A 23,037-nucleotide genomic window follows, 5' to 3' on the forward strand; every position below is an offset into this window, starting at 1 on the left:
GCTGACTTCAAAGACATCTTTCCTCTTGTGCCCTTCCTCCAGCTCACACACTGCCCTAGGAGTAGCCATATAATGACAGCAGTTCCTTAATTTCTGAGGATAAGAAAGCCTGGGATCTGTACCAAGCTCAACCCTGCTAGACAGTAACAAGCTGATGTCTGCCCTTGTCTCCCCCACCTTGCACTTACCAGAAGCAGCCCTACTCCAGACCTGGCACCACCAGACATCGCCGAGCTGCTCTTCCCTGGAAATCTGTTTGCATTTCATTTGTGGGAACTGAGCAATGCTGGTGATTCCAGTCAACCAGCTCTGGCTTTTATGAGCTGTTTTGTTTTGCTTATCATAGGATGAACTCAATTATTCAAAGCTGCTGGGCATATTTACTTACAGGGGTAAATAAAACCATAAATTCAGACAAACATATCTACAAATGTATCTATTGATGCATTTTCCCTTTCTGCTTTATTGGCAGTTGAGCTCCAAAACACAAAGGTGGGCTGTTCAATAAACAGTACAACGCAAGTTGTCCCAATTAATTGGATTGTTCCATTTCTGCTGCTACTCCCTCCAATTAAATGCAAGGGAGTGCAAGTGACAGGCACAAGTAGGACAGGCACGCAGAAAACCATATTCTAATGCAGAAGCTGTGATAAGAAAATGGAATCTATGTACCTGACAGTAATATTAATGCAAAACCTTGACCTATCATTTTTCTTTCTTCGGTCTGAGCTAGCAACAATTGCAGCTCATTAAAATGGACCATGTCCTGCCAGTCATGAATAATGCCCATGTCCTGCAAGTTTTGTGGTCTACTATCATAGAGCTGCATGGTCCTGCATGGCTAGGAAGAGGGATCGCAGCCAACCCTGAAGACTCAGGGCTCAGTGTGGAGTATTTCCAAGAACAGAGATTTTACAGCCTCTCTGGGCACTGTGTTCCAATGCTGCCTTGTCAGGGCTCACTCTGGAAGCCACTCACACATCACAACAGCATCTGGCTCTACGTCCTTAACTGTTTCTTGATGCAAAGTGTGTTGTTGGCATGTGGGATGCAATAAGTAACAGTAGAGAAGTGACACCATCATGTAAAAACAATTCTTTTGCAAGGAAAAGAGATCTGAAAACAGTCCCACACAAGACAGTGTGATAAGGAAGGCACTGAGGTATTTTATTCTGAGTTTGGTGCTGCTTTTCTATAAGGCACTGCCAGAACTATTCTGGAAGATGGAGTGACCAAAGTGGTGTCCAGTTTGGGCTTGGTATTTGGCACAGACTTGAGACATCAGGGCGGCACTTAGCTATGGTAAAGCAGCAGATGCAATTGCATCTCTTTTAATTCAGCAGTGAGGTTTGTATCCCTCTTCAGAAGCATCTTTCCCTCCCTTCACTCCCTACGGAGAGAGCCAAAGACAACAAGCTTCCTAGCCCTGACACCTCTGATATGTGTGAAGATGGATGGGTTGAATGCAGGCCTAAAAATATTTTACATTTTCACGGTAGTTTCACAGCCCTGGCATTATCAAATGATCTTTCAGTGTACTTGGAAGCAGAAAAATAACTTGAGATGGAGTCTGGCTTTTTTGTGTCTGTGTACTTGCAAACTGTCTCTGCCTACACATCTTACAGGGTCTGCTCCTGTTTGGATATGCACATGGAAAACCAATGGTTGTGTGGATGCTGTGTCTGCTCCATTCTGGTCCATTCCCCTCCTTCCTGAAGTTTAGAGGCCGCTCAAAGCAGGTCCCCAACCCTGTGTGGTTACGCTCAAATCTGCCCTATGCACTATGCTCCACTGACCAGGCTAGTTAGGAACTTGAGGCTAGGAAGTACAAAACAATTTCAAAATCTGAACAAAAGTAGGAGGTTAAGGAAACCAGCTGGAAACCTCTACTTTGCTCATTTTGAAAGCAAAATGTGGGTCACAGATGTGCTTCCACAGACAGAAACTGGCTAAAGAAGAAAAAGACATCAGCAGTGCCCAGAGTCTTTGATGATCAGAGGTAGATTTAGCTCCTAGGCATGGAGACAAAAAAGAGGAGATGAAGTAGGAATAAAAACATAATCAAGAGATTAGGAATGTGGAACTCAACCCACCCATAAATTTGCCTTAGGGAATGATGAAAAAATGCAGTAATGAAAAAAGATGAAACCAACTGCTCCATCTTACTCTCTTCACTTCTCTTTCTGTCCTTATGGTTTTACTGTTTTGCAGTCCAAGACACAGGAGGCCCATTACAAACCCCCCCCCCCCTTTCTCAGCCATGTTTTTTCTTTGCAAAAATGCTGTTTTCTACTGTTCCTTTGCAGTAGCTATGAAATACTTGTTAAGGACAGGCTGACTTTAAAGCCTAAAAGAAGCAAAGCTTTGCAAGGAAGTCCACATCAGTAGGCAGGTGTGCATGGGAGAGTAGAAAGAATAGAAAGAGTAGAAGGGCCAGTACTCACTTCCTGTTTAGGCTAATACAAAATATTACATCTATTGTCAGTGAAATCAGAGCTAGACTAGTATGAGCTGTGCTGCTAGCTCTGGCAGGCTGTTGATTAGTCAGTGACTTGGTCTTCTGGGGGCTGTAACAGGCCTGTTGTTTGAGCCATTAATAAAAGCTCAAGGTAAAGCACTGAAAGAGCAATGTGGGACAACAGCAGCACTGACTCGGAGAAGCCCAAATGGTGGTTCCTTAGAAATAGCCAGGCAGTGGAGTGGGTTCTCAAAAGCAGTCAGTGGGTGGTTTCTGGGGTGAAGGGAAGTGCCTGAACCACTCCTGAAGGTCCCACCTATGCTGCCAATGACAGGACATGGTCACTTGGTGCCTCTGGGCTTTGTGACATGTACTGAGCAGCACTGGAGTCTGATATCCATCTCCTGCAGCAAGCTTCTCTTCTGCCAGCGAAACACCAAAACCTATGGCTTAACACCAAGGGAAGCCTGAAGTAAGAATGATGCTAGTCCAGTTTTTCAAATTTTGAGGAACTTCAGATTCAGCTTCTTAAATTCAGCCCCAACTAAAGACACATTTTGTAGCTGCTAGTGTTTTAAATCACATATCAGTGTCAATAAAGATAAACCCTTTCCCAGGGAGGGGAAGTGGCAGTGGGGGTGAAGGGGGAAACAGAAAAATGTCCCAAATCTTTCACTCATGCAGAAGAAAAACAACCTCAAAGCATTGAAGGATTAAATGAAAAATATGCCTCTTTTCACTGGAGTCCACTGGTTGTGAATAAATGCCAACCGAGCTCTTACTTGCATCACCACCTGGTGTGATGGCACCAAGGCCTCGAGGTGCAGCAGGACACGTTACACTGCCCTGCCATGCGACAGCATCTCTGCTCCTGGGCACAGAACCACGAGAGGCTCCTAAATGGCAGCAGGTGCCTAAATGTGAAAGAATTTGTTATCTTCAGCTTCACCATCTGACCTAGCCCAGAGAAAGGGGTTGTCCAGCCACAGCACGACTCAGAGCGTGGCGAAGGAGAGGCAGTACAGCCCTCCCCTCACAAGGAGGATTCCTTTTGCTAGGCTGCAACTGCACACTGATATTGCTGTGAATACTGCAGTACAGAGCCTCCTTGGTTGATGTCTAGAAACTGCTTGTGGTTTCAGGACTCTAGTTGATGAATTGCCCAGCAGCTGGTCACACTGGGAGGGCTCTGCTTATTATTTTCAACTGCTATCTCGCATGGAAGGAAAATCAAAACACTTTCCTCAAAGTAATTGGCTCTAAAACAATTGAAGAACTTTCCACAAGGTTATAATGCAATTAGGACTGACATTTTATATGATTTATATCTCTAAAGGTATGTTTATGCCATCAAACCCTTCTTCTGTGAGGAAAAAAAATTGCTGGCAAGAGAAGGCTAAGTTTGCTATTACAGGCAATGAAATACAGATGAAACAGGAATGTCCACCCAGTAGTGATTAAAAGGCAGCATAATGTCAGGATCAGCACTGAGATGTTGTTGCTTGTGGTGAAAAATGGCTGGGTGGGATGCTGTGACACCAACTGCACATCTGCAGGTTTTCCATTTGGCTTTTGGTCAGTGCCAAGAGATGTGTCATCACCCGCCTTCTCCTGCAGCACCACAAGAGCAGAAACAACTCTGCACTCCTCAGCTGCCCTGCCAGCTTTGACGGGAGACGCTCTTGCAGACTGGGGATAATCAGACCCACCACACAGAACAAAACCCTCAGCCACGCCGCTGCCTGGGTTCATGTTTTGATCCAGGAAAACCCTGCACAGTGATGCCAGGCAATCAAAACACACAATAACAACTCCCAAAGTGTGTGAGTCAGCTGGTGAACTCGTTGACATGGGGTAATGTGAAAGCCAAAAGCATGGATGTAGCACTCCCCTGTCACCACCTGGGGAAGCCTCTATTTCCCTGATTGCCAAAAGGTCCAAGGTATAAATGGGGAAAAGATCTCTCTGTGCTTGCTTGCTCCTTATGCTTATACTTAACTATGTTAGTGACTACTGCCAAGACACAGTACAGGGCCTTGTGATGTTTTGCCTAACTACTACAGCTGCTGAAATTATGGAATGATTTAGCCTCCTTGCCTAGGTGGAGGCAAACAAACTGGATGAATTACCATTAGAAATGGTTCTGAACTGAAACTGGGGAGGCACTCGACATTTCTTCAGAGCCAGAGCAGCCGTTTATAAGTAGATGTTCTGTCCTTATGATGGGATGAACCAAAGCCATGGATTCAGACAATCAACATTAGAAAATATCTAATGGTAGAGATACCACTGACTGTATTATGAGAACATTATGACACTGTAAAACCAAAGACATCTCTCACCCCTGGTGGTAATCCAGTTGCCTACCAGTACAGTGTAAGACTATTAGAAAAGCAAACCCAAGAGAGGTACTGCTATACACAGTAGGTAATCATACCCTTCTGTTATGTATCAGACAAATGAAGAAGCCACCAGCCACATCCACAAATTGGTTTGCCTCTGCTCACTAGATCTGTTTACAGAAACCTGCTTTGAGCTGTTTGGGAGTAGTCTGGGAACCTGGTCTTCGGGTCATGGACCTGACGTCAGATTGGCCACAAGGGACTTGAATGTCCTGCCTGATCCTTTCTGCTTTGCAGCAGCCTGCGATACAACACACATTCCAATCTGTAAGCAGAATCACGTTCAGATCCACCGCTATGAGGTCGTTAACTTTAGTTACAACTTCAATGCCAAAGACTATGGACAGGGATACTCACTATTGGGCTGAGTCATTAAGTTGATATTCTCGGGACCGGTTGAAGCATTCTTGGATCCCGGAGTCTGCCCAGAGTCTCATCATAGCTGACAGCAGCTCTGGAGAGAAGGGCTCTGTGTCCTCCATCCGACTTACGACATCGCAGACCATCTTGGCATCAGCCTGCAGAGAAAGGAAAAGAGAGGTCACATAGATGCTTAAGGGAAAATTGGGAGCCAGAGATTCCAGAAACAGTTCATGAAACCATGAGGAGTAAAGAGGTTGCATTTTGCAGACTTTAGGATCCACACCATATGATCCAGCACAAGCGGAAAAGGGAGGATGGAACAAGAAAGCCACAAGGAAAGAGATTATTTGTGCAATCCACCTCACATCAACAAATACTTCTATTCAGCAGCCAAACCAGTTGGCACTGCGGATGTGTGGAGTTTCTTGGGAACAGAAAGGAAGTCATCTATGTACAAGGACATTTTAAATTGTTAGCAAAGGGATACATATTGTGCAGTGATGCCTGGTTTAACATTACTGAAGTAGGGGCCATTTGTATCACAAAAGACATCAGAAAGGCTCCAGAAACAGCTATTTCGGATGCTGGTTTACTGCTTTTCCTGAATTCTTGTTCTTTGCTCTAAGCCCCTGCCACAGGGGCAAATTCATGGTAATACGAACACCTTGGCTGGCTGTCTTGCTTTATGACTCACAGGGAGAGGAATCTCCCATGGTTAAGGAGTATGGCAGTGAGGGCTGGGCCAGCTGGCCGCTTGCAGACGGAACCTTTTTGGGTAGAAATATGTGAGTTGCTGGAATGGCAACTTTTCCTGACACAACTCCGGTCTGGAAGATGTCTCAGATTTAGGATGGGAATGTCTAGACAGACTCAGAACATTGATTTCATCCCTACTGTAATAGTCCCCAGTGGCTGATGCTTTCCTTGTTTGCAAAGCAGGACACTCAAACTCATGTCCCCCTCTGGCTGCTTTGTGGTAAGTGGATATCTCACATCCCACACCCCAGGCTCCAGGAGCCCCAGGGATGTTGACTAATCTGCAGAGTTTTTCTTTCATGACTTTGGATATGTTGGAGTAGTCTCATATTTCTACCAGCTGAAAAAAACCCAATTGTTACTGCTGTAATTAATAGAAAAAGTGGAGCTCTTATTTGTTCTGATTTGTTCAGCCTGGAGAAAAGAAGGCTCAGGGGAGACCTTAGAGCAGCCTTACAGTACCTAAAGGGGGCTTACTAGAAGTCTGCAGAGGGGCTTTTGACAAGGGCCTGTAGAGACAGGAAAAGGAGGAATGGTTTTAAACTAACAGATGAGCTCTTAGGCAGAAGTTCTTCCCTGTGAGGGTGGTGAGGCCTTCGCACAGGTTGCCCAGAGAAGCTGTGGCTGCCCCATCCCTGGCAGTGTTCAAGGCCAGGTTGGACGGGGCTTGGAGCAATCTGCTCTAGTGGAAGGTGTCCCTGCCCCTGGCAGGGAGTTGGAACTGGATGAGCTTTAAGATTCCCTCTAACCCAAACCAGTCTGTGATTCCTTATGTGTGCTTACAGCAAAGCAGTGAAGATGACCACTTTGGTTTATTACATTTCTCTTGTCTGAGATAGAACCCATTCTTGGACAAATACAGGTGTAAGTCTTCTCACAAAGGGGAGAGTGGGCAGTTCCCATGCTTTGCTGTCATTGTCCCATGGACAGACAACCGCTCTTCATCACAGCAAAAAACACCCACAGCTGAGCATGCAGCTCCTTGGGAGCCCATGCACTACCTGCTAGGGAGCAGCTCCTACATCCTTCCTGGCTACAGCAGGCTCTGTCCTGTTTCTCTGCCCTGCCAGGTGCTGCTGCTGCTCCTGGCTATTGCTCAGAGTTAGCAGCTATGATGGGAACAACCCAACTGCTGAAAGGGTTGCTCTCCCTGGGTACTGCTAGAGCACTGGGGACAAGGTGTTACAGGTTTTGGGGCAAAGCAAGCAGATTATTTCTTAGCTCATGGGTGCAATTAGAAGTAGAGGAGCACCAGTGTTGGACAGCACCACATTAATCTAATTGCATTGGTGGGAACAATGAGGCATGGCCTGCGTGGATAGGAGCAAAACTCCTATGCAGCCTTTTGTTATTGAATATTGGAACTATTGAAAAGTTACAGAGCACCAAATTGGTGGAGACTGAAGCTGGTGGAAATTTCAATGCTCAGAGAAAGAACCTCAAGTCCCCTAAACACCTTTATGGGCTGAAGAAGCCTATACTGTATGGAGACACTGTTCCATAGAATTTAATGGGGTGGAGTTTATGTTCATAAAGTCCTTCTTCCAGAATACTTAACTTTTGGTGCCCAGGATTCCTCCCAGCCCTCTGTACAGACTCTGCTTGTTCTGGAGAAATAGTGTTGATGACTCACACCTCAAAGTCAAGACAAACGAAGAACCTTGAAGAGTTCAGCTAATTTCAAAAGCTTGTTTTCTGCCCCGGAGTGCTTCGTGAGCTCAGTGAATATTCATTAATCATCAGTACAGTTTGCCTGTTCTGCTGGAGCTGATAATCTGCTCTTTTCACAGACTCTACATAACACATGACCTGCTAATGGCCAGTCTGCTTGGGACTGTGCTCTGGCATGACCCCGTTTCTTGTGCATGGGTGGTGCACAAAAGCATCCATGCCTTCAGCTAGGTAGGGAGGAGGTCTTTCTTATGTTACCTTGACTGCTGGGGGGATTATATGTGTAAGTCACAGATCTGTTCACCTGTCTGTGATCACAAAGCATGTTTGAATCTCTCCAGCTGTTATAGGCAGGGCGTGGGCTTTTTCTGAGCTTTGCAGATTTAACTGCAGGCTGCTTTCTGCAAAGCATCAGAAGAACAGCACAGCCATCTCATTTCTGTGCTGGGAAGTAGCTGCCTCACCATTTCCACCACTGAGACTTGTGGCAGTCCCATGATTTAAAATCCAAAGCAAGAGGGTTTGAGCAGAAGACATAGATGAACAGCAGTGACAGGGCAGATCAGGAATGACCAGAGACAGGCACCTCTGACTGTGGTTACCAGGTCTGCTTGGGCCAGAAGTGGGGCTGAGCTTGAAGGGCAGGGGGTTATTTTGGTACATGCTCCTCTGCAGTCACTGGAGATTCCTTCTGGGGATGGGAGAGCTGCCCTCCTGCAGTCCAGGCAGCTGTCTGCAGGGCAGGCTGGAACGAGGGAATGGCTCACAGGGAAGTTTATTGCTACTGCTGAATGGCAATAGAAATATTTCAGTCTGAAGTTTCATTTTGCAGAGTGAACCCCTGAACTCTTGGTTTTACAGACCCAGGAAAAGAAGGTGAGGTGAGTATTTCTGAAAGCACTCCTCCCCCTTGCCAAGGATGAAGCCCCTCTGTCAAGGAGCATGGGGCCATCCAGGAGTTCAGGCATTTGTGAGATGATTTAACTAGCAATTAAGGATCCAAGAAGAGAAGATCCCCCTTTCTTTTCTCACTCTCCAGGATGCATCTCAAGCTGGGAATGACATTAAAATCTTCAGCCCCCCCTGGGCTCAGCAGGTAGATTTTTAAATACTGCCTGATTGACTTCTCGCTTCCCACCTCCCCTGAGTCTGGTGCTCCTGCTTTTCCTGAGGTGAGAGGAGCCGAGCCTCCTGCCATGCTCTGCCTCTGTACTCAAGCCAGCAATTAAATAAAGCAAAACAAACGAGACCAAACAGCCCCCCAGCCCGGCCTTGCAGCTCCCATCCAGCAGGGCTGTTGTTAATGAATATCACGGTGGTATTTCAGCTACCTTGGGAGCTAAAAATAGGCAGTGCTCTGTCCCTGGAATTGCTGGAAGGAGCCATGGAATGATGCAAGGCTGCTTCCTCCATTACTGCCTCTGCCTTTCCCCAGCTGCTCTGTCTCCCGTGCCCTTGGTACAGCCTGGCTAGGAGGAGGACATGGGGTTGGGCTGGTCTCCTTCAGGCTGGTTCTTAACTGGCAGGCGCATCCCAGCCCATCTCCGCAGCAATTCCACTGCATCCTGCTGCCATTTCCCAATGGCTTGCATTTTCCATAGCGGGACAAACCTTAACCCCGAGCTGGTTCATAGAATCACAGACTGGTTTGGGTTGGATGGGGCCTTAAAACTCACCAAGTCCAAACTCCCTGATACGGGCAGGGACACCTTCCACTAGACCAGGCTGCTCCAAGCCCCGTCCAACCTGGCCTTGAACACTGCCAGGAATGGGGCAGCCATAGCGTCTCTGGGCAACCTGTGCCAGCACCTCACCATCCTCACAGGGAAGAATTTCTTCCTTCTATCTAACTTGAACTTCCCCTGTTTAAGTTTAAACCCATTGCACCTTGTTCTGCCACTACAGTCCCTAATGAATAGTCCCTCCCCAGCATCCTTGTAGGCCCCCTTCAGATACTGGAAGGCTGCTATGAGGTCTCCACGCAGCCTTCTCTTCTCCAGGCTGAACAGCCCAAACTTTCTCATCCTGTCTTCATACAGGAGGTGCTCCAGTCCTCTGATCACCCTCGTGGCCCTCCTCTGGACTTGTTCCAACAGCTCCATGTCTTTCTTATGTTCTTACTGCACACAGTGCTCCAAGTGGGGTCTCACAAGAGCAGAATAGAGGGGCAGGATCACCTCCTTTGACCTGCTGGTCACGCTGCTGGGGATGCAGCCCAGAATTGATTGCCTTTGGGTTGCTTGCTATCAGGAGTGGGATTTATTTAGCTCAGTGTCATTCCTGAATGCTGAATATGCCCACCTACCGTGGGAGAACTGGAGCTCGCTTGTCTGGGCTGGGCTTGTTTGAGGGAAAGAGCTGAGCGTAGAAACCCTGGGATGGTAAATTATACATTCAGGCTTTAGCCATCAAGGTAAAGACCAAATAACCCTGTGTTAAAGAACAACCTCCATGCCAGACAGGGAATGTGGAGGGCTCTGTAGGGCCAGAGCAGGGCGGTGGGGTTGTAAGACAGTGAAATCCAAAGGTATATGTGAACAGGTAGCTTGTAAACTTAGTGGGAAATCAGCGTGGCTCCTTTCCAGCCTGGGGCTCTGTGTCTGCCTTTGCACCAGACACATGGTATAAATCTAGTTCATAAGGGGATCTGTTTCCTCACTAACCTGGACATAACTGCAGTTATTTAATTGTCTCCCATATGTCACTGTCACCAAGCACACAGGCTGTGCTCAGCAAGCAAACTTGCGACTTCACTCGTAGCAGCCACACAGCCCAATTAATTTGTTACCTTGCTAGAAGGGAGAGGGGCTCTTCCCAGCAGCCTGATATTATCAGCAGTCGTGTTTGTCTCTGCAAGCAAGTTCTCTGTCCTCATGCTAATACCGACCACCCCTAATTATTTTTCTCTCACCACTAGCCATGATCCGTGCCTACAGAGATACCCACAGAGCTGCTCCTGCCCTGGCTGCAGTAGAGTTGCACTGCAGTGGGACTCAGGTACCCATCTCTGACATCCCAGGGTAAATCCTACTCTGATCCTTTGAAGTTGCCTAAGGAATGGTTTTCCAGAAGGAGAGAATTTAAGGGAAAGGCAAAGCCTTATTTGAAGCTACGTGCTACAAATCTGCTAAGCCTGGTAGAGCTGCACTGACTGATACCTACAGAAGCACTGACCTGTGTCATATTGTACTGTCCTTTCCTTTTGGTGAACTAAATTCCAGTAAATATAATTTTTTTCTGTTATTTGCTCTGATTAATCATACTTCTCACTCAGCCTATCTCAAAGGTTAACACTGGGACAATTTCCTTTGGTGGCTGATTGTACCTGAAAGCTGCATCTCAGAACATTTCAGAGAACTCATGCATGGGGGGGGGAGATGAGCAGTGTATTTTGCTGGTGGTGCAGGACAAATCAGAGGCATGGTACTAGTTATCAGCAAGCAATCTCATGAAAAGAGTTGTGGCCATTACCATTACATGGGGGAAATCAAACTGATGCCTTGAAAACATCCAGCATCCACAAAGGATGCCCCTGGAGGGGGACAGGCCCAGATCCTGACCTCAGGGCACAGCAGTATGGCCTCTGCTACTTCAGTGAGAAATGAGGTCCCATAACATGGGGGCAGAACGTGTCTCATTAACGAAAAGTCTCCTCCTCCTCCTTACAGAGCACCTCAGAAATGTGGGCTTTGCTTCTCAGCTCAAGTGTGGCTGCACTGCAGCTTAAGTCAGTTATTTTCACAGTATTTGAAGTCTGCATGAATTCTGGAAACAAAGCAGGGCTGGTGAACACATGTCTACCAGAGACATTCAGGGCCCAGCTCCAAGTCCCTAGGAGTTTTGTAGATGCTGAACAAATAGCTGCAAGTATGACTCTCCTCCTCACTCTTACTCTCACACATCTGTGTTTCAGAGCTGACTTCTCAATCTGTGGATATCTGTCTGGCATGAAGCAGCTGCTGTGAATTGCAGTAGGGACAATGTTCTCCCTACTCCACTCTTCCCTCTACCTTCAGAACATTTTATCGAGGCCTCCCACCTCTGCTTAGCATTTGGTTTGCTGAGAGACCCTGGAAGGTGCTGAGTAAAAAGCTATCCAATGGCTAATTCAAATCTATCCCTTTAGAGAATACCTTGAGTTGGGCACTCAAAGAACATTCTCTCTGCACACTTGTTAGTCAGAAGCAGATCTGGAAAGCTGACAACACAGATCCCAAGTGGTCTGGGAAAGATGAGTTTATGCTGACAGCATAGCACTCTAGCAATCCGCATCACACAGCAAAGCTAAGCCTAAAAAATTCAGTTAGAGATGGCTGGCTTTCCCCAGTGTCATGCTAGCCATCTTCTGTCCAGCTCACAGAAAGGTACTTGGTACCACACCAGAAGGCTGCTGTCTGTCTGTCAGCAGGTTATTTTGAAGGAGAAACAGCCATGGTGATGTGCAGAGGTTGTGCTGTCTGGCTAGCAATTAGTAAAGGCCTGGTTTCCATATCCATCTGGAGCCAAGATGGCACCACCACCTCTGACTGCCTTGGCCAAACAACTTCTGGTTGTGTGTCTGGTACTTGGTTTAGGAGCTCTATCCTGAAACCTCATTACAGCTGTTTTTTCCTGTCTGCTGATTCTCATTTGGGGAGATGTTGAGCAGGACTCATATTAAAATTATTACGGCTTTAAAAGCAAGCCAATGACTGTCTGTTTGGTACTAGTTCTGTATGACACTGCAGTTGATAAAATAAAATTTGCTGGGTCTTATATGGGTATACACTTTTTTCCCCTCCTGCACGACATGTACAATAAGATTCCCTGTTTGCTTGGACTACTGACTATCTGGCAATCGAGGGACTCAATAATACATAGACTAGACTAAGCTAGTGGGCTGCCAGACAGCTACCACCGTTGTAAGAGTTCCTACAGCCCTATGTCCTGTAGGAAATAGCACTGCATTCACCAGAGAGATGGAAAACCCCATTATCCATTAGCACAGAATATGCAAAAGGGATCCCAAATTTGCTTGAACAAATTGTAGGAAATTGTAGGGTCCTCCCCTGTCCCTGAGGAGCTCAGATACAAACACAGTGGATAGATGACCTGATTTTTCCAAGGGAGGATGGGAAAGCCAGAAAGCATGTGTTAAATGGTCTCAGAATTGATCCTCACCCCCTAACTGCAATGGAAGGTGAGAAAACAGCACTGTCTGTCCCAGTCACTTCTAATTTAAGAAGATGGCATCCCTGAGACACCAAGAGCAAACTCCACCAGTGTCCCTCTGATGGCAGGATGCTTTGATGGGTCCTCTGTTTTACAAGCACCGAGTAAGAGGTGATTGTAACTGTGTATGGGATCTGCAAGCCCAAATATCATCCTGTGTTGGTGACTTCCAGGCCACGCAGGCACAGAGTGCTGCCCACCAGGGAGGAGACAAGAGAGAGAGTCACAGATGGGGGATGTTAGCTGCATGGCTTCATGCTCTGCAGGGAAGTGCTCTGCTGCAGTGCTGAGGAGGAGCTGGGAACACAGAAAGATGAGAGAACAAAATCATTGCAGCTTCCTGCCCTTCTCTTCTCTGTATGATCCTCTCCACTGCGTGAAAGTCCGTAAAATGTAGTGGCACTGAAGTGTTCGTGTGGCAGTAAATGGCAGGGAATTGCCCGATATCACACAGTGGGAGTGCAGGTGGAGAAGATGCATCAGTGCAGGGCCTCTGAAACAAATGGCTTTTATTCATCGCAAAGCGATGGCTGAGGATGAGCTGAGTGGGAGTGATGGTGATTCTCTGTGAACCTGCTCTAGGTTTGGGAATTCCTGACACCTCTAGCCTGCAAATCTTCCACTCTTCAAATGTCTTTTAAGATATTCCACATCAACATCCCTCCGAGTCAGTGTGCAAGGGTGGCAGACAGATGGGACATGGTTTCGTGCCAAGCTTTCCCTGTCACAAAGGGGAAAACAGGCTTTATCTTTGGAACAGAAAGGAAAACCAGCCCCTGTGGTGGGAGTATTCCCAGGACAAAGCTAGATTATTTTACATCTCTGGTTAAATGCCACTCATGTATGATGATTCCACACTGAGAAGCTGTGCAGTGCTGGAACCCAGTAATTAGTTTAATGCTCAGAGCTTGATGCTGAACGGTAGATGCTAATCTCCACTCTAGAACTAATCTAGCAGATTTACAGTGATCCCTACAACAAAAGACTAAGTCCCTGGTTTACAGTCATCTGTCCCTGAGGGAAGTGACAGCGTTTCAATCAGCAAGAGCCTTGTTTCATTTTATGCTATTTCACTTGTGATCTGTGTTGAAGATACATACTTAAAAGGACATGGTAAAAAAGGAAAATCCCTCCAGCCCAACCCAATCCTGCTACATTTCAGTTCTCTGTTTCCTCTCCCTCTCTTTGTAACCCGTAATTGGGATATCAGGGTAGGGATTTCTTACTGCTCTCCACTGAAACAGCTAACAGCAGTCGGTGGGTTTGGTGTTAGTGCCCAAGCCTTCTGCCTGATGGGTGTGTCCAAATTACTTCTTGCATTACTGGTGTGAGAGCAGGTATCACAGCAGCCAAATAATTCTGGATTTTCCCCTTGATGGAAGAACATAAAAATCAGGTAGTGTGAAAAATCAGCTTAGATCCAACCTGTTCCCTGCATTCTTCCGTGGACCTTAAATCTTACCCAATATTTCATTTTCCATTCGGCCAAAGCACTGGCCTTGAGCCCTGCAGAAGTATTTTTGGTTTTTTCGAGTTATTTGGGAGCTCAGAAATATTATTGTACATGTAGGTGAATTTTCAAGCAAAAATTTGATTTCCAAATGAAAATTTGGAAAAAATGAACAAAACCGTTGGCCTCTCAGGAATGCAAAATCTTTTAGAAAAATTCTCCAAATTTTCCTCCTGGCCATAACTACCTGTACATTTGACTGCATTTTACAAATGGTTTTGGTTTCTTTTAGACTTAGTTTTTTAGCAAATTCATCAAAAATTTCTGCCCAGGTCTAGTAATAAGTACAAGAACTTTATTATCAGGATCTCTTCAGCCTGCAGAAGAGAAGGCTGCAGGGAGAACTTACAGCAGCTTCCCATGCCTAAAAGGGGCCAACAAGAAATCTAGAGAAGGGCTTTTAACATGTGCCTGTAGGGACAGGACAAAGGAGAAACAGCTTTAAACTGACAGAGGAGAGATTTAGGTTAGATCTTAGGCAGAAGTTCTTCCCTGTAAGGGTGGTGAGATGCTGGCACATGTTGCCCAGAGAAGCTGTGGCTGCCCCATCCCTGGCAGCGTTCAAGGCCAGGTTGGACGGAGCTTGGAGCAACCTGCTCTAGTGGAAGGTGTCCCCCGCCTGTGGCAGGGAGTTGGAACTGGATGAGCTTTTTGGTCCCTTCCAACCCAAACCAGTCTGGGATTCTATGATTAGCTGCTTATTTTCTGTTTTCATTTGGATTCTCACTGCCTCAAGTGTTCTGATTTTCAGTCCTGTACTCTTTCACCCTATGTCTTACAAGACTGACCACTGCTGAGTGCAGACAAAGACGTTTTCCTGGGGTTTGATTTGGACTTTGCAGGAGCAAAGCAAGGTACATAATTCTGACACCTACATGGCCAGGATACAGGGTCTTAGGGCAAGAGGCCATGCTGGCACTATGGTTTAAGAGCTGTCTCAGCAATTGGCTATTGTCACGGAAAGGACTCAGTCGGAGATCAATGTGATCAGACAAAGCCATTTATTATAGAAAACTAACTCTTTATATATTATTTCTTAAAGTTGTTTACACTAACTTGGCCCATTGTGATTGGATACATATCTTTGAGGCCCTTAACAACTAACATATAATTGGTTAAGCACAGGTGTGAGAACCTGACCTTCAAAGTTTTCCAACAGTCCTCAATTTAGCAACTCAGTAAATTCCAGCTCCTTCTTATCTTGCTGGGATTCTTACTCCCAGTGCCTCACTCCCATCCTCCTTCACCTTTTGTTGTCCCTTGGTTCATGTCGAACTCCACGTAGGCACTTGCTGATCTGGGTACATGGCTGTTCTTTGCCCGAAAGTCATCCACAGGCTATATATTAACTAATGGGGCATAATGCCAGCCAGTGAGGGCACTTTGGGAACTGGGTTTCTTCTGCAAACTTAATCAAGTTTCCTTTATTTGTTTAAAGAAGAAGCACTGTGGGAAGAGAGGCCTCAGAAAGGATTCAAGTACTTTGTTTTACCCAGCTTTCTCTGTTGCACATCACCATTTTCTGGGGAACCTCTATGACAAGAGACGATGGAAGTGTGCAAATCAAAGTGCGAAACTGGTCATTTCAGGATTGTCATGGGCAGCAGTTCCCAATGCAGACATCCAAGAAAGCTGCCTGTGTAACCCATACGCTTACTGCCTTTGCCTGCATTGTTTGATGACATCTTGGTATTTGGTCTCTAGCTGCATACACCCAGCTTTCAAGAGGCTTCATATTAACACCATGAAGGGGATGGGCTGAAATGAGACACAACTCATTGAGGGGCTGGTTAGCAAAATCTTGCCCATGACTTCTTACTACTACAACCCTCGTTTAACTTCCCTCCTTCTTAATTCCCAGCTGCCTGTGAGTCCTCCTCTGCAGTGAGGACCAGGATTATGACGATGTGGGGGTGGAAGAGCATTTGGCTGCGGTCCTGCTGCAAGTAGAAGCTGTATCTGATGGGGCTGAGGTTGAGAAGTGTCTGGTGAAGGTGTCTGTGGCTGCCTGCATGGAGCCTCAGAGTTTAGAGTAGATGGAAGGCAAGTTTATAGTTAAATCTCTCCTGTGCGAATATGTCTCCAGCAAAACTGAGATGTGGGTGCTTGTAACAGGTTCTGAGGAGCTCTTCCTTTGATCAGTGAAGATCACAGAGACTAACCTCCACTAAGTTCTTCCTTATTGGAGCTGAGGCACTTCATACACTAATAGATTTGCTTATGCATTAGTTCAGGTTCCTGCAAGGAAAAGCTGCCCTGTATTTTCCTTACAAGGGTGTCAAGAAAGTTCCCCAACCCTTTGGTAGGGAAAGGGTGGGAGGAGAAAGAAATATAAAGCGAGAGAAGAGGAAGGGGAAGGACCAGAATCTTACGGGTACAGTATGGGCATTGCCATTCCAGAGGAAGCTGTTACTGGGGCTATTAACAAGGAATTTCTTTTATTAACTGCTCTTTTCAGAGAAAATGGATAAATAGGACCTCAGGTGCAGCCTCAGATGACATGATAGTCTATAAAATAAGTGGATGGCAGGAAAATATAATGGCTTAACAAGGATAGACAGAAACAGGCTCGGGGCCTGGAAGAAATCTTTTTGATGTTTTTTTTTTGATGCTCTTGTGTGTATGTATTATTTATTTTTCTGACACAAATATAGTATCAAAGAATGTCAAAACCAGAAAGACCATAACCTACTGTGGCTGGATTACTCCTATATCTCCGTAACCATGGCATCACATAGCATTGACAAGGAAAAACAGAAACAATGGGAAAAAAGCATCCAGCATTTATGACACTTTTGAGGATGAGGCAGACTTCCTAGCTCCCGTGAGAATACACCAGAAGGGAGAAGAAAATCTGTGAGCATCTTGCTAGCCTGGGCATCTGTGAGGCTCAGCTATGATGGAAAATGCCATGAAAGAGTGAAATTGCTCACTTGGTGTAATCCTACATGATACATACAGCAATATAAAATGGGTCCCCCCTGAAAACATTTTGCTACCATTGCAAAGCTCCTGGAGCCCCACAGACCAGTGGGGATGTCATCAGTGCCTGTCTGTAGTCAAGAACTTGAAGAGCTGCAACATGTTAAGCACCTGGTCGAACAACATGGTCGAACCTCTCCGTGGCTGCGACCTGATGGCGTTCACCTGTGTGTGCTGCTGACAGTACTCACCCGCTGTCTCCCAGGTCCATCCTACTGTGGTGATCTCCTTCCTTCCCCTCCCTATTCCCCCCCTCTTTGTGCCTCCCCGGCTTCGCGAGTCATGCACTTGCTGCAGCTGGAAGCCCTGTCTCATGGTTGTGCAGAGCAGAGATCTGTGTTGACATAAGACATAATACTTACACTTAATACCGTTCTGATTATTTTTTGGAAAATAATATATATTCACTTCTTTCAGGAATGTTTTTGCTGGCTTGTAAATAATTCAAGTACCAGCATGGGATTAGGAAGCGTCTTTAAATCAGCTTTTATTTTGTTTCTTTTTTTTACATCTTTGCAGAAGAAGGAGTAAAAACCTACTCCAAAATGTTCTCCATGGAGGGATCAGGATTTGGCAGTGTCACTTTGATAGTGATGACTCTGGATAAGGGGAAGCAGGAACAGTGCAGCCTCTCACTGGCCCCCAGAACCCCCTTGTAGAAGGGATCAGATCTCTCCCACAGACAGATTTGGGCAGGAGCTGGCATGCTCCGGCAACCTGGCTGGGAGCAAAGCTCAAGCTAGTCTCTTTCTACTACCCCCGACTTGCCCTGCAGCACAGGGAACTGTTCAAATCAGTAAAACTTACGAGCAGAAATTTTGCGGTTGTCTAACAGGTCTGGAAATCTGGTTTCCTTTAAATAAGCAGAGCAGGCCAATAGCCACCCCAACAGTAGAGTGGTGGTCCCTCCGTGGCACTTTGGTTTGTTTGGAAAGTCAGAAATTCCAACAACCCCACATGCCTGCCATTCTTAGTTCCTCTTTTCTTTCCCTTCTCTCTTCCTTCTGCTTTCTCTCCCTGTGCTCCTGCAGCTTTGCCTGCATCCAGCCCCAGCCCTGCATGCGCAGCACGCTCTGGAGATGCTGTTTCTCTCACAGACATTCTGCCCATGGTGTATTGCAAAACCCATGTCCCCAGTGGAGTGAACAATGCCAGTAAGACCCTCACCTTGCCTCCACCTCCCACGGCTACTTTCTGCCTTGGCCTTGAGCTTGCTGCATCTTTGTGTGGTCAATAAAAATAACCTAAAAGTACTTGGGGAGCAGACAGAGCAATTCCAGAGACTTCAAACATCTAAGGGGCTTTGTTTCCAAGGCAACATTTTGTCTCCTAGCTGCAAAAGGCCAGGGGAATGAAGGCAGCCTATGGAAAATGAATAGCTCAGTGACAACAACAACAAAAAAATGTGCTGGGGAGCATATCAGGGAGGGAGGAGTGTTCGTAGTGAGGCCAGGAAAAAGCAAAGCTGAGCAAGCCAGGACTAGCTGCACAGAGCATGCAAAGGGACAGCACGTAATTTATCTCATGAGAAGCACAGTCCTGCCCCCATTGAAATGCACAGCACCACCTCACTGACTTAATGGGAGCAGGGGAGCTTGCACAAATTGGCTATTCTTTTCTTTACCCCCTTTTTTATGTATTTGAAGATTCCAGCTAGTTAAAAATAATCCATTGTTCGAGGCACAGCCTTCCTGGGTCCCAGGAGCTGTTCAGCCAAGGCTGATTTTAACCACCCAGGTTCCCACCACGGCTTGAGCTGCCACCTTCCCTCCACAGACCTGGGCAGCGAGATGGGAGGTGCCAGAGCACTGGAGCATCCCTCTGGCTCTTCCCATTAGGAAAAAAACATGTTTTCACCCATTTTTAAGGTTTCCAGAGCTACACAGTACATGGATATGTGTGCAATCCAAGCTGCAGAATCACTATGGCTGCAAAAGCACATTTGCTCTTACAGCCTTTTTAGCTGGTCATTTCCCAGATTAGTGGACCTGAGGCTTCAAACATGGGGACAGCACAGACCCCTCTTCTACCCTCCATGTCCCACCAGCGGCACCCATGGCCCTGTCTGAGAGCACCAGCCTCGAAAAGGGCAGGTCTGTGACTGCACTGTGGTGCTACTGAATGTGCATGCTGCCCTTACGTATGTGACTGCCACAGTAAAATGCCTCTAGGGTAATTGATGGGATTGATATCTGCCTGAGAGGGGAGAAGCTCCCCAGCACCAGCCGAGATGCTTGCCTGCAGACGCCCCTTTCTTGCCTTTCCTCTCCCTCCTGTCTCATGGGAATGCCTAAAAGCTTACGATCATGATGCCAAGTGAGCTGCCGGAGCTTTACCTCCATGTCCCAGGAGGTGGCACGGATGCCCTGGGAACATGACAGATACTGGATCAGGAGTTACAATGGAGCTGGCTCCCAGCTCCTTGACAACACAACTCACTTGGAGCCCCACCACATCAGGAGTGGGCTCTCAGCATGGGGGGGGAAGGAGGAGGAAGCCCAGGAATTTCCCTGGAGTGGCCAGGAGGGACAGAGGGCATCAGTGTGTGCTGGTGCTGATCTCTGTGCTGGGCTGGAGCCAGCCTCGGGCTCATGCTCTTCCTCTCCTTTTCCTTAGAGACTCTCTGAGATAATGAACAACTCAACCATTGATGTCCCTGATGTAAAAACATTTTATTTGACTAATGTCTTTCCTTTGTACTGTCTTTCAGTCAATATCATGTGAACAAGAACTTTGCAAATGGGGAGCTGGTGGGAAATGCTCCTCTCACACTTTTTCTTTGCACCCTCTGCTGTGGGCAGAGCAAATCCATCCATACGGATGAACAACTGCTATTTATTATTCATATTGGTATGCCAAGCAGAGCTCTATCTGAGCAAATTTTGAGATTAGGAGGTTGCTTCTCACTCCTCCCCCTTTGAAATGGTTTTAATTTAGCTTAACCCCAGAGAATTCCTGAGGAATTTCCTGCTGGAGCAAGGCTGGGATTTGGTCGCCATCACCGTGCCCAGAGATGGAGGGCTGCCCGCGGGGAAGTACAGCAGCCCTCCCTGTTGTCTCCACATCTTCCCACCTGCAGCCCTGTTTCAACCAGGCATGTGACAGGCAGTGCCAGTTTGTCACCCTCCCTGGTCACATGGAAGCATGCTGCCAGGGTGAACAGGCAGCCCGTCTGTGGGCACCAGCTGCAGAGCTCAAGGCAGGGAGGCATGGCTGTTGGAAAAGCTGGGAATGACCAGGCTGACGTGTCACTCTGCTCCCACTTTTCCAAGGGGGCACTTAGTGGGGGCAAGCCTGGACAACTGAGGCTTGCGGATGGATCAGCATGGACAAGACTTGGTTTTAAGGATCAGGAGAGCACAGTGCTTGGGACATTTGCATCAAAACCACTACAGCCATTTTATCCTCTTGACCCAGTTCTTCCTTCTTACAAGTACCCACCAAGCATGTTTTACACGATAATTTTCAGCCCTAAACTCATTTGCAGTATTCCTGGGTCATCTTCCACTCCTGTAACTTTCACCCTTACGTGGCTGAGCTGCACTTCTCCATCAAATGATTCCCCCAGATCACATCAAGTTCTTACTTGCAGGTACGCTTGGACTGCTTTCAAAGCACTCAGCCTCACTTCAACATGACACACACTGTGTGGTTTGTGCCACCCTTTGTACAACTGGCTCTCAAAATAATTCATAGTATTAATACAGGGGTTGGGCTTTTCCAGATCACTTGGTATTGATCTAACCTGATTGACTCTGGGCTAGGCAGTAGGTTGTTAACAACTGGGAACAATGAATGCTCCTGAAAATCCCCCTGCTTGGACATGACACTAGGGAAAACAGACTTTGCAGGATACATTATTACAGGCTTGTTAAAAATTCTCACCTAGATGTCTTTAAAAATGTATCTGTTCAGGTCATTAAATGGTGTCTATATGAACAGTCTTGTTACTATGTCTGAATGAATAAATAGTATGGATTTATACTATAATAAATTTATAGAATGAATTAAGAGCTCTGAAACACAGCCAGCTGGGTGACCAGATACCTCTTCAGAGTACTTTCTGGCTGATTTCTCATGTTTGTCGCAGAATGGACTCAGTCGGAGATCAATATGATCAGACAAAAGCCATTTAATACAAAGTATCAGCTCCTTAAATACTGTAGCTCAAAACTGTTTACAGTAATGTGGTACATTGTGATTGGATACATATCTTTAAGGCCCTTAACAACTAGCATATAATTGGTTAAGCACAGGTGTGACAACCTGACCCTCAAAGCTTGCCCACAGTCCACAGTTTAGCAACTCAGTAAATTCCAGCTCCTTCTTGCTGGGATTCTTACTCCCAGCGCCTCATTCCCATTCTCCTTCACCTTTCGTTGTCCCTTGGTTCATGTCGAACTCCACGTAGGCACTTGCTGATCTGGGTATGTGGCTGTTCTTTGCCAGAAAATCATCCACACATGTTGTTTTAGCTTTTCAAGAGGCATGAACAGGAGACAATTACATGGTTCTTGGTCCTAACATGATGAGGTGTTGAGCACCTGTTGAGCAGGCTGGGGAATTCCAACCACTTCTTAAAAACCCACATGCCCCTTAATTTTCTGTGCCACCCTCATGCCACCCTCAGATGGCTTAGCTCAATCTGCTTGCTCTTGACATGCACACACAAAGGCTGGCTTCCAGACCCTCAGCCCAGGGACAGACAACATGCACTCACATGTCCTCCACAGGCAAAAACCGTCAAGCTTTCAACCTCCCTTTGAGCTGATATCTTCAGAGTAATAGGTCAGGCTGGAAATGCATTTCCAACCCGTGTTTGCCTACCAGAAGAAAGCTCTGCATCTCTCTTTGTCACTCCTTGAGAGCCACAGCATTCCATAATGAGGCCATTGATGGAGCAGTGGTATGTTCTTTTGTCCCTGCCAAAACTCTGCTCCCTCTTACTCAGCTCAACAAGATGCCTCGGTGCTGCCAAGAGGCCTTTCAACTGCCAAAGGAAAAGGAGCTAATCAAATGAGTGAAGAGATGGGGTGGCAGGCTCCATTCCCAGCTCAAAGCCTGTAGATACAATACTAGGACTGGTCAGCTTTAAGCGGCTCATGTGCCCATCCCAGGGTGAGAGCCGTGGGCTCCACTGTTCCCAGTCCACATTACTGCTGCCTCAGTTAGCCCATGTCACAAAGCTGCTGCACTGATCCCCCTCAAGGCACACCATGGCCTGTGCTTGTTAGGTCTTGATTTGTTGTTCAATTCCTTTCTGCAATGCCAGCTTCCTATCTCTCCCCTCCCTATTTCCCACCAAGGAGAAAAGCCTCACGCTGTGCCTTTCACCTCCCTCAGCCTGTCAGCGGGCAGCACGTTTGAAGTCATCTTTTTTGCCTCTGTTTCAAACTCCACTTGGTCAGAAATGACTGTTGGTTGTCAGTAAAAATATTTCAAGCCTCTTACGGGTTGTTCTTCTGTAACGCTGGTCAGTCAGTGATGCAGCGGGTGTAAACCAGCATCGCTGCGCTGCTGCTCTGCACCGATTTATAAGAGATGAGGATGGGGTTTGTTTTTGGCTGCCTCCAGATCCGCTTCTCCAGGACATTCGTCCATCTCTTCATTTTTAGCACTGACATTCAGTATTTAGAGCATAAAATGACTATTTGCCTCTTTGCAGCCACTAAATTTTGAGGCCA

General features: G+C 46.7%; 1 protein-coding gene across 2 annotated transcripts in view; it reads right to left on the reverse strand.

The window, feature by feature from the left end:
- GNAO1 (G protein subunit alpha o1) overlaps nucleotides 1-23,037 on the reverse strand; it is a gene marked incomplete at its 3' end in the record, with an annotated part of 150,569 nt that overhangs the window by 41,953 nt on the left and 85,579 nt on the right. For both annotated transcript variants that reach the window (XM_080637564.1, XM_080637563.1), the window contains exon 4: nucleotides 5,218-5,378. In XM_080637564.1, coding sequence (XP_080493690.1) covers nucleotides 5,218-5,378 — 161 coding nt within the window. The remainder of the gene's footprint in view (nucleotides 1-5,217; nucleotides 5,379-23,037) is intronic.

The sequence above is a fragment of the Psittacula echo genome (genome assembly GCF_963264785.1).
Source record: "Psittacula echo genome assembly, chromosome: Z".
Taxonomy (NCBI): Eukaryota; Metazoa; Chordata; class Aves; order Psittaciformes; family Psittacidae; genus Psittacula; species Psittacula echo.